The 11,442-nt window shown below is 40.7% G+C and overlaps 2 protein-coding genes across 2 annotated transcripts; one reads left to right on the forward strand and one right to left on the reverse strand.

The window, feature by feature from the left end:
- LOC140852245 (putative germin-like protein 2-1) lies at nucleotides 1–1,124 on the forward strand. The gene is made up of 2 exons (XM_073245224.1): nucleotides 1–196; nucleotides 334–1,124. The coding sequence occupies exons 1-2, from the start codon at nucleotides 85–87 to the stop codon at nucleotides 885–887; spliced, it is 666 nt and encodes a 221-aa protein (XP_073101325.1). The 5' UTR covers nucleotides 1–84; the 3' UTR covers nucleotides 888–1,124.
- Nucleotides 1,125–4,495: 3,371 nt separating this feature from the next.
- LOC105059976 (rust resistance kinase Lr10-like) lies at nucleotides 4,496–8,502 on the reverse strand. Its single transcript, XM_073245127.1, has 3 exons — nucleotides 7,661–8,502; nucleotides 6,344–6,382; nucleotides 4,496–5,937 (listed from the first exon to the last, which is right to left on the reverse strand). The coding sequence occupies exons 1-3, from the start codon at nucleotides 8,460–8,462 to the stop codon at nucleotides 4,802–4,804; spliced, it is 1,977 nt and encodes a 658-aa protein (XP_073101228.1). The 5' UTR covers nucleotides 8,463–8,502; the 3' UTR covers nucleotides 4,496–4,801.
- Between the last annotated feature and the right edge of the window lie 2,940 nt (nucleotides 8,503–11,442).

An 11,442-nucleotide genomic window follows, 5' to 3' on the forward strand; every position in this document is an offset into this window, starting at 1 on the left:
CCAAGCCATCCCAGCACATCCAGCTTTGATCTAAACTCTCGAGTTCCATTCTCTCTGTATTCTCTCCCGCTTGACCGAACAGACATGGCTTCACGCATCCTCCTGCTTGCTTTCCTTGCACTGGTTTGTTCTCATGCAATTGCTTCTGATCCTAGTCCCCTCCAGGACTTCTGTGTCGCTGACAAGACGTCCCATGGTAATTATATATGTTCTATCTCTTTCTAGTTTAGCAAAATCTCTTACAGATTCACAAACTTCGTAGGATTTCAAGCAAGGTTCTTCTCAAGTTTTTCGATGAAACTTAGTAAATTATGTTAATCTTTATTGTTGCAGTCTTTGTCAACGGTCTTGTGTGCAAGAACCCAAAGGATGTCAAAGCTGATGATTTCTTCTTCTCCGGCCTCAACAAGCCTGGCGATACAGCAAACAAACTTGGGTCAAATGTGACTTTGGTTAATGTGGAGAAAATTGCAGGGCTCAACACCCTCGGCATCTCGTTGGCTCGCATAGACTTCGCTCCTTATGGCCTGAACCCACCTCACATCCACCCTCGGGCGACAGAGATTTTGACCGTGTTAGAAGGCTCGCTCTACGTGGGTTTTGTGACTTCCAACCCAGACAACCGGCTCTTTACCAAAGTAATCAACGAGGGTGATGTGTTTGTGTTCCCCCAAGGTCTAATCCACTTCCAGTTCAACTACGGCATGAAGAATGCGGTTGCTATTGCCGCATTGAGCAGCCAAAACCCGGGTGTGATCACTGTAGCCAATGCCGTATTTGGGTCGAAGCCACCCATCTCTCGTGATGTACTTGCGAAGGCCTTTCAGACGGACAAGAAGACTATTGACTGGCTGCAGGCTCAGTTCTGGATGGACAACAACAATTGATAACTCTTTCTATGCCAAATACAAAGGTTGTTACACTGATTCATTTGTGTTCTTGAGAATGTTACGCTTATTCGTTTGTACTCTTTAGCGCAAATAAGCAAATTAACAATGAGTTGCAAAATTCTACAGCAATAAAGGCAATTTATTCGCCTGTGCGAGAAAGTGCTCTTTTTTCTTCCTTTGCTCTAGCATAAGGTCAAGATGGTTGTTGGACATGATATTACAAATTACTTATTCGCTTATTCATAAATTTCATGTTTCGGAGTGGATTGTAGGAGTTAAACCAAAGGCACCATGGAGAAAAAGATGGATTTTTCTGAATGAAGGACTGAAAAGAGAAAGGATTTGGATTTGGATGGTCTTTTGGCAACCTTGGCTTGATAAGTTTGGCAAAATTGAAGTACTAGTATGACATGCATCCTCTCCGGAGGTTTGAGAAGCACCTGCCTCTAAGCTTTGGCGTGGACTCAGGACACCTCTACTTCGAATAATTAGCAACAATAGCAACCCTTATATCTGTCTTTCCTTCGACCTAGGCCGGCGGAGGAATCAAGCTTAAGAGCCTGTTTGAGCGTCTAGGATTTATAACCTTAGGATAATTTGACAAGCCCGAAATCATGATATATATATATATTCTGGGGCGAAAGTCTTGATGTAGTAGCATGTTATGTGGCTTAATGTCGAAACAAAGAATTCCAAGGCTACAGCCATGCGGAGATAATCTAAACCACGAGCATTGCAATCTTCAATAGCTTCTCCCTTTTGTGAATGGGTCCTGCCTGTCTCTCGGTATAAATATATTTGTGGAACAAACCATTATGCATGAACTTATGGATAAGAGTTCTGTGGGAACCCAATAGACAAAAAGGCTACCAAGCTAACAATGTTGACACGGTAAGTGAATGCAACTTTAATGACCTCATTTAGAAATTCCTTGCCGCTGCCTTTGGAATGATTCAAGTCCTTCACCGTCAAGCTTCCTCTCTAAAAAGGAATCGAGCTTTTGATCTCTCCTTGACCCACTTTTCCTACATTAGCCTAGAGATGTCAGTGTTCCAGGAGGTAAAAACACAGCAAAAGGTGGCACTCTGTAGCAAGTCAAGTAGCGGAGTTATGTATGTTACCTACTGCTTTGGACAATATCGGCTAGACATGTATTTCTAAGTATGATGAACTAACCTCAGTTCGGAACTTAGCTGATTTATTTACATTCGTTAAAAATATAACTTTTTTATCGTTAAATTTTGATGAAAGCTGGAATTTGTGGCTAAATAGGGAATAGAGCTGACGAGACTATCAATGGGCTTGGCCTTGCTCAAAGTGTAACAGAGCTTCAGTGGGACGGGTGAGGACAAGGCATAATTTGTTAGGCTCGATTAGGCCCAACTTGAACCAGGCCCAAGTCTACAACTTCAAGCTTAACTAGACTATGGTCCTTTATTGGGCTCCATTAGAAATTCTTTGTGCACCTTGGGTGGTGTAGAAAATCCGACATAGATATGTGATTGGTCCATATAGCCATCATTTTCTAACGTATATTTAATGTCTGCAGTTCTATTTTTTTATTTAAAAATTTTATATAATGAAGATATCCCTGGTATTTAAAAAAGATTATAATATCCTACAACATATTATGATACTTAGAAGATTATGACATCCTGTATCAAATTATTATTTCCTGCATGCAAGATGTCATAATATGGTCTAGGATATCATAACATAGCGCAGGATATCATAATATGGAAGGAACATTTTTGTCCAACCATTTTCAAACGTGCGTTTAATGCCTGCAGCTTTATTTTTTCGTTTGAAAATTTTGAATGATGAAAATGTTCTTATTCTTTGAAAAAAATTATGACATCCTATGTATATTATAATATTCTGCACTATATTATGACATTCTGTGGATAAAAATTATGACTTTTTGAATGTAGGATATCATAATATGGACATAGGATGCCATAATTTTTCTAAAAAATAGAGACATTTTCGTCATTCAAAATTTTAAATGAAAAAGTAAAGCTGCAGGTATTAAATATGTGTTAAAAAATGATGACTATATGGATCAATTGGATAAGATGGTGTACTCTACATCGGATTTTCTATACCGCCCATGATGCACAAAAAATTTCTCTGGGCTGCATTTATATTTTTTTTACAGCATAGCTAGGGAAGGCCCAGTGGCTGCCTACCATGTCAGCTTACGGGTTTTAGGCCTAAAACCCAAGCCCGGTCCTATTCTCCCAATCTCCGGGCCGCTCAGGTTGGTCCTCATCTACAGAAAGAATGTTGAAGTTAGCAGGCTGGTCCTCATCTGTTCTTCTAATCTTGCTTATAGTAGTTTTTCACCTTAAGGACAACCTAAGAAAGCTTGAATTTATGCGCCTAGCCTCGGAAAGGATGGAACAAACACTTCTACCTTTAGGGTAATAGGTAAAGTTTTGAGGTCCCCCGCACAGATTGACTGTAACTGAACCCAGCTTGGTCAAGCTTTGGTGTGATCAAACTTGTTTTGAAAATAATTTCGAATTCACTTCTAATTTTGAACCCCGTTGATTTATTTACCATTGTTTCAAGCTGAATTCAAGCTTAAGTTCAAATCGAGCTTTAGAAAGGCATATTTGATCAGCTTGATAATCCTAATTGAGCTAAAATCAACGTGAGACTAGATAAAACTTGGTTCAAACATAAGTAAAAGCTGAATCTTGATTTCAAGATTGGTTCAAGTTTTAAGGCTTGGTTAGGAGCCAAATTTTAAATATATGGATCCTTATTGAGTTGACCCTAATCAAGATGGGTTAATTTTTGACCGGATTTAAAATTAATTTTGAGCCTATTTTGTTAGTTTGAACTTGATTTGCTTAGCTTCAAACCAAGTTTGATTCAAAATCTTCTCAGCTAGAACCCAAGACAGAGCGAGTGTTTAGTTCATTTGACACCCCCAGTATAAATACACCTATATATTATTCAATTTAAATATATTTGACCAAAGTTGACAATTGCCAAAAATCTTATACACCAGACCTTCTCCGATTATATGTGATACGGTATTTGACAAACATCTTGTACCATAGATTTTTTGCTGATAGAAAGTTATATGACAATTGCCAAAAATTGTTTTGCAGACTACTTGCTATATATCATCATTTAAATTAACCTTTTATCTAACTTATAGGGCCAGTAAATAGGAAAAAGCTACTAGTAAAATATTTTGCCAATGGCTTTTTTATATGCCATCAGCAAATTTGACGAGAAAAGCTCTATTTTTATTTGCAGTGATAGATTCTAGTTTAGAAGCAAGTCGCTTTTCTTTTTCATGATAAGGGTAATAACCACCTGGCTTTTATTAAGGAATGGTAAAAGAGATATAATACATGATGAATATAATGCTGCTGCACCTAAGAGAGAGGTGCAGAAAAGAGAGGAGATTTGTAACTTCAACAAAACAAAAACAGAGTAGATATTACAATATTTCACCAACTGAAGGAAGGTAACTATCTTGGCTTGCTAAAGGAACAAGGCAAAAGATTCAAGGGGTCAAAAAACAGCATATACCAATTGAATGCGAAAAGTATATACGACTATTGAGATATCTGAGAATCCGGTGGTTTAGAAGTCAATCCAACTAATCCAGTAGTCATAACCTGTGCTCATTCGAATTCCCAAAAGGTACAATAAAAGTAAATATATACAATTTAGAAAAGCTTTTGTGAATGAAATCTTAAACTTTGAAGTCTATAATTTTATCCTTGAATTCCCTAAATATGAAAGTAAAATGTAAATTTGCTCAAGGTTCAAAGATTTATTAGGCCTTTAGAACCCCATCTCTAAATCTTTGTATAACATAAGAAATAATTGGATGCTTACATCACTGTGGTCAATATACCAATTATACGTTCAAATCTAAGTCTATTCTAAGAAGTGACTACTGATATTATTTCATTGGAATGATTTGTCTGAGAATGCTCCGCTGGTCTTGAGGAGGAAGATAGATCTGGCATGGGTGGAATTTGCAAATGTATAATCCTTCCTTCTAACATATCTAGAACCTTACTCATCGATGGTCGATCGGTTGGCTTAATCTGGATGCACCATAAACCAACTAGAATCATCCTTCTAGAAATCTCTTCTTCCACTTCGGTCATGGTCCTGAAAGTCTTCAAATTTCCATCCAAGTTGAGATGCTTGTAAATCCAATGTGGGAAGTAGATCTCACTGGTGTTGTCTACTTGAACTTCAAGATTTCTTCTTCCCCCAACCATTTCAAGCACTAGCATACCGTAACTATAAACATCAGATTTGCTAGACACCCCTCCAGAGTTCTTCAAGAAGACCTCAGGGGCAATGTATCCTATAGTCCCTCGAGCTCCCACCATTGATATGATGCTCTCCGCCGAGCGGCACAATTTGGCTAGCCCAAAGTCAGATATTTTTGGATGCATATCATCATCTAGTAGTATGTTATGTGGCTTAATGTCAAAATGTAGAATTCCGATATTGCAGCCATGGTGGAGGTACTCTAAGCCCCGTGCAATGCCAATTGCAATCTCCAATAGCTTCTCCCATTTCAGACTTGGTATTGCTTGTTTCTCAGTGTAAATGAACTTTTCAAGTGATCCATTGGCCATGAACTCATATATAAGAATTCTTTTGGACCCTTCCATACAAAAGCCTAGCAAGCTCACGATGTTAATATGGTAGGTGCAACCAATACTGATAACCTCGCTGAAGAATTCTTTGCCATTGCCTTTAGAACTATTTAAGACCTTCACTGCCACCGGACAGCCATTTTCAAGCTTCCCTTTGTACACGCCACCATAACCACCTTGACCTATTCTGTGACTGAAGCAAGAGGTCATCTTCTCCACATTGGAGTAGCTATATCTCGTTGGAGCCAAGTGCTTGAACATCTCAATGAAGGCCTCTAGCTTTGGATCTTTTCTTGATCCATTCTTCCCATGAAAGATTGAAATGTTCAATTGTCTATTGCAACAGAAATAAAGTGAAAGGAGACATACAAATAGAAAGATTCCGGTAGACAAAATTCCACCTGCAAAGTGATGGAGTTAGCGTTTGTGACGTATTACCATATTGAACTTTAAAGCATCTAAGATGATTGAAGGTATCTGTAACGTCTTAGTCATGGTCAAAATTCCACCTGCAAGGTTAAAATCTTAACTAGGCTATGAGAGGAAAGATCAAAATACTGATCACGGTACTTGTAACATGATTGAAGGATAAAGTTCGGGAATCTGGTCACATGTTTCACCACTTGATCGATGGAAACGTGTAAGTATTATTCGATTGGAAAGGAAATCACGAGAACTAAGATCCTTTTGCATTATCTCTACATATTAGTGAGAATCAAGGATTGTGATATTTTATTTGAGTGTGATCATCCATTGGTTTTCCAAGAGAATGAAATAAGACAAAGGATGCTAGTTCAAATTTGTTACCTATTGTGATGTATCTTGCCGGAATCTTGCTCTCATGACCTGTAACATCAAGAAACAACAAAATTTAGCATGTAAATTGACAACCAAAATTTTGAATATAAAGCATAATAGTCTTAGAGAAACTTGTTAATGATACTTAGTCTTAGGCATGCCATTTCTGGCATGACTATCACACAAGTAAATAGTATATTAGAGATGTTTGCCCCAACCCACAACTTACTTGAACCCAAATTTTAAATGGGGAGAGACAAGTTAGCCATGGCTTGTGTTGAGCTAGGGCATCAAAATATGCTGAATTGGAGCTGGAATGAGCTTGTGCCACCGCTACTATTTTGCTAGCATGACAGTTTGCATATGATCCGTGATACTTGTGGTTATCGTACGCATGACAACAACCATCACAGCCATTATTGCCTTTTCCTAGCATTACTTTTATGTATCACATAATGGAATAAAGTTTTAATATAATTAAAATAGAAAGCATGTAAATATATATAGGAGTACTTGTAAGATAATTTAGTTTTTTATTTTCTATACAGATCGAAGAATTGGGCTCGGCTATATAGATTTCACAGTTATCTTTGATCTAAAATTTTAACTATCAAATTTTGAATATTAGTTATCGTTAAAACAGTCTTAGAAAGTACGTGGACAATCTACGTGGACATAAGCTGGTGCTGATCTTTCCTATAAATTGTTCTTTTCGCATGGTTGGCTGGTTCTAGTTGGGCAAGACCTTGTTAAATGGATTAATTATGGTCCCTACCATCTTCTAAAACTATTTAGAAGCTAAGATTGGCATGCCTAGCATTGCAAATGGGCCGGGTAGGTTAGACATGAACCGGGTCTGATGCATGTATTAAATGGAAATGTAAAACTGAGCTCATCATCTTTGTTAAAGAGATAACCCAACAAAGCTTTGCAAATGGATCAGATCAGATCTGGATCGGATATGATACAGATCAAGTAGGCTATTTATCAATAAAGAGCACCAATTCTCTTTATTGAATAGGTAACCCGACAAATCCAGCATAATCATTTTATAAACAGGTTGGACATAATTAAACTTAATTCGATTTTGAACAAGTTAAATGAGTACCAAATGTCATCAAACATGTGAGAGGCTCGACCTAAGCCAAATATAGTGAGGGACACATGCTGATGGCGGTTAGCACGCAGTTTGCGAGATAATAAGACAGTGGAGAGTGCTGCACGTGGGTGTTCTGCCATATTAATCCCTCTTGGAGACAATACTATTTAGAAATCTACGGCAACTTGTTAGCAACAAAAAGATAATGGTAATTAAGCACTACCTACCTCTTTGAACCGGACAAATGTGAAGATAAGTAAAGCCATTCAGGCAATGACAGAAGACCATGTCATGCAGGAACGAGTAATTCCTACGCAGTCCACCAGATTGGACGCACGCGTCGCATCCCATTCTTTCTCGTGCCGCCCATGTCACCTCAAATCCCTGCTTCAGGGCCTCCAGAAGCCATCCCTCACCATCTTCCTCCCTGTTGATCAGTAGGTCCAAACTCATCTGATTCACAACAGCGTAGCTAACCGATGCGCATTCTGACCCGAAGAGACCGTGATCCACGGCAGTGTAATAATATTGGCCAGCACTACCGCTGGAGCAAAGGACCTGATGGACACCATCAAAGACCGGCTGCCGATCAACTGAGCAATTGTCGAGAAGCAAAACCAGTTGATTATGCTCGGTATAGCTGAAAAAAGGCTCAACATCCTGAAAGTAAGTAAAACTTGAGAAAGAACCGCATAAATCTGGGTCGTAGGGCAAGAAAAAATCAGCACCGGCCAACACAAGAGTTTGGTTCTCGTAATCGATGCTATTGATCCGATATTCAAGCGAGCCGATCTTCATAACAACGTAATTTTGTGAACAAGTGATTTGAGGATAACAAGATCCGTTGAGAAGGTCAACTCGCATGAAAGGATAGAGGTCCTTCATAGATGGCCCTCCACAATATACCATGGAATCATTGCAATAGAGTCCATCGTCAGATTTCAATGCTCCGTAGCCAATGAAGGGAGCAGCTGAGAGGTAGAGGTTATGGGCGAGCAAGAAGAGCAGGAGAAGAAAATTAGAGAGCATTTTTGGGAAAATTCCAAATGCGAACCCAAATATTGCTCAAAACTGCGGGTTACGGACCAAGATGGAGTGCATATAGATCCTTAAGACGAACGGCACGGTCGCTTTCGGCAAAGACTTGGGAAAGGAGACGGGTCTTCGGCATTTATTTGTTTCATGAGATATTCAATAGACTTTTCCTGGACTGCTTCTGGCCACATTCACCGAGCCTCCCAGCGTTCCCACGCTGTGGGGCAATTGACTGTTACCTAGTTGTCCATCTTTTCTCTTTCTTTTTGCCCACAGCATCCGACGGACTCAAAATTGATCAAAAAATAAATTTCTTTCCAATGATTTTTGTTATAATTTTCTACGAAATTTTTCATTGGAAAAAGTCTTTCCTCTCGTGGTGGGATGACGTGTGTTTGATTTTTTCTAAAGAATAGAGGAAACTTCGTGCACGTGCCCGCGGAAAATTGACATCTGAAGATAGAGGGAATGCGAAACTGGAGCAATTCCACCATTTTTAAATCCATAACCTCAAGCTTTTCTGGACAAAACCTGCAAGATTTCCGATCGCCAAAAATTTCTCCAACTTTTCTCCTTCCACACGACCTTCGGCGAACAACGCGCCAAACTTTTGTCCAACTTCTCTCCTTCTACACAACCATCGGCGAACAACGCAAACTGTCACGCAGGTACATAATTAAGAGCGCGACAATCCACCGCACCCTAATAGGATAAAATCTCACGAGCATACAAGACAATAATCTATCAATAATATATTAAATTAATAAAATAATATTTATAATTTAAAATTAATTAATTAAAATTTTAAAATAAAATATTTACAGCTATTTTACACAAATAACATCAATCATATAATTTATATATTTACACATAAAGTAGTATAAAAAGGATTCTACAAAATTTGAAAGGTTGATCTAAGATGGCTAATTAGAACCTCATTCTCATTTTTGTTGGAGCACGATCCCGGCTCCTCCCACAGACCTTGGATGCAGCGGAACCAGCAACGAACAGATCAGGAGACTTCTGGACACGATCCAAGGCTCTTGACGAAAATAGCCTGGTTGCTGTCGTCTTCGTCAGCCTTTCGTTCCAGATGAAGAACGCCTCTGAAATCACCTCTAAAAAATCCAAGATCTGGTACCCAACCAGATCAGGCCTGGACCGAGGTCTCCCAATTTGTTGATCTCGAATCGGGATATTCTAGACAGGGAAGAAGGTAGATGGAGACAGATCTTGCAGATCTGTCCTGCTGCAGCCTTTCCTGTAGATCTGTTGATGGAGATCTCACCCGCGCCTCAAACGACCTCAGATCAACTCCAGATCTGAGAGGGACTTGTATCAACCTCTTCGCAAGAGATTTCAGGCCTGGACCTGGTGCTTGGGCGGCTGCAAGAAAGGAAGAGAGGGATCTAGTTGGCGGCTGCAAGAGAGGAGGGGCTAGCGCCTCCTTTGCTTTTCTTTCCTTTTATGGACTGGCGGCAAGAAACCCTAGGGTTTCTTGCTCCTGGGGCATGGAGAAGAGCTGGAGAGAGAGGGAGAAGAGAGAGAGACTTGGGAGAAATGGTTCTTGTATTCCTTTGGCTTAATCAACCTATACAAGTACATGTATATATAAACACAGGGTCAAGTGACCCAAACCCAAAACTCCCTTGACCAACTCTATGGGAGATTAGATTAACCCAAGCCCATGTACACCCATGACTCGACCTAATCTCACCTATCCTGGGCCCAGACCTGGCCCATAAAGAGTTGGTCCCTTGAGGCCCACATAACCTAGACCTCAAGAACCCGAAAGGCCCACAGCCTTTCAACCTAGGGCCCAACTAGCCCTAGAGCCTCCATGAAGCCCTCATGAATGATGAACCTTGGCCTTAGACTTGGTCCCCTGGGTCTTAGGCACACCACCTGGATCACAACAATCTCCACTTTGATGTCCCAAGGCCTCAACCAGCTCCACTCTGTCCATCAGCCGCATCAGCTCAACACATCTCTGAAAGCTGTCCCGTGGAAGTACCTTCGTAAGTGCATCAGCTGGGTTCTCCTTGGTGTGTACCTTTACCAGCTCCACCTTGCCATCCTCCACAAGCTCTCAGATCCGATAATACCGAATGTCGATGTGCTTTGTCCTTGCATGATAGACTGAGTTCTGTGCTAATAGAAGTACACTCTGGCTGTCACAGTGCACTCTAATGGCCTCCTGAGTAAGGCCCATCTCCATCACCAAACCTTTCAGTCAAATTGCCTCCTTAGCTGCTTCTGTCAGCCCGATGTACTCCGCCTCTGTAGTAGATAGGGCCGTGATAGACTGCAGAATCGATCTCCAAGAAATAGGACCTCCATACAGGCTAAAGATGAAGCCTGTCGTAGATCTCTGGGTATCCACATCTCCACCGAAGTCTGCATCTACATAACCGCCAATCAGCCCCTGAGCCTCTCTGGACATGTCAGAGTATCCCACTGCACCTCCTCACTGTCCGTAGCAGATGCCAACTCCAACTGAACCCGCCAGGTATCTGAATATCCACTTCAGATCTCTCCAGTGCTCTCTGCCAGGCTGCGCCATGAACCTGCTAACCTGACTCACTGCATGAGCGATGTCTGGTCTACAACAAACCATCACATACATCAAGCTCCCAACTCCTGAAGCATAAGGAACCTTCTCCATCTCCTGAGCCTCCACCTCAGTCTGTGGCGCCATGATTTTCGAGAGTCTGAAGTGACCGGCAAGTGGCAGCTCCACCGACTTTGCTCTCTTCATCCCGAACCTCTCTAAGACCTTCTGTATGTAGCCCCCCTGAGATAGATGCAGCACCCTCCGGGCTCGATCTCTGAAAATCTCCATGCCTAGGATTTTTCTTGCAGGGCCCAAATCCTTCATCTCAAACTCTCGAGATAAGGATGCCTTCAGATCCTGCACAACCTTCCTACTCTTGCATGCTATAAGCATGTCATCCACATACAAGAGTAGGAACAC

This window comes from Elaeis guineensis, chromosome 10 (assembly GCF_000442705.2).
Source record: "Elaeis guineensis isolate ETL-2024a chromosome 10, EG11, whole genome shotgun sequence".
Taxonomy (NCBI): domain Eukaryota; kingdom Viridiplantae; phylum Streptophyta; class Magnoliopsida; order Arecales; family Arecaceae; genus Elaeis; species Elaeis guineensis.

Coding starts and splice junctions, on each gene's coding strand:
- LOC105059976 (XM_073245127.1), bottom strand. CDS start 8,462: ATGCTCTCTAATTTTCTTCTCCTGCTCTTCTTGCTCGCCCATAACCTC. Junction 6,383..7,660: donor CATTTGTCCGGTTCAAAGAG/GTAGGTAGTGCT, acceptor TTGATGTTACAG/GTCATGAGAGCAAGATTCCG. Junction 5,938..6,343: donor GGCAAGATACATCACAATAG/GTAACAAATTTG, acceptor ATCACTTTGCAG/GTGGAATTTTGTCTACCGGA.
- LOC140852245 (XM_073245224.1), top strand. CDS start 85: ATGGCTTCACGCATCCTCCTGCTTGCTTTCCTTGCACTGGTTTGTTCT. Junction 197..333: donor CGCTGACAAGACGTCCCATG/GTAATTATATAT, acceptor TTATTGTTGCAG/TCTTTGTCAACGGTCTTGTG.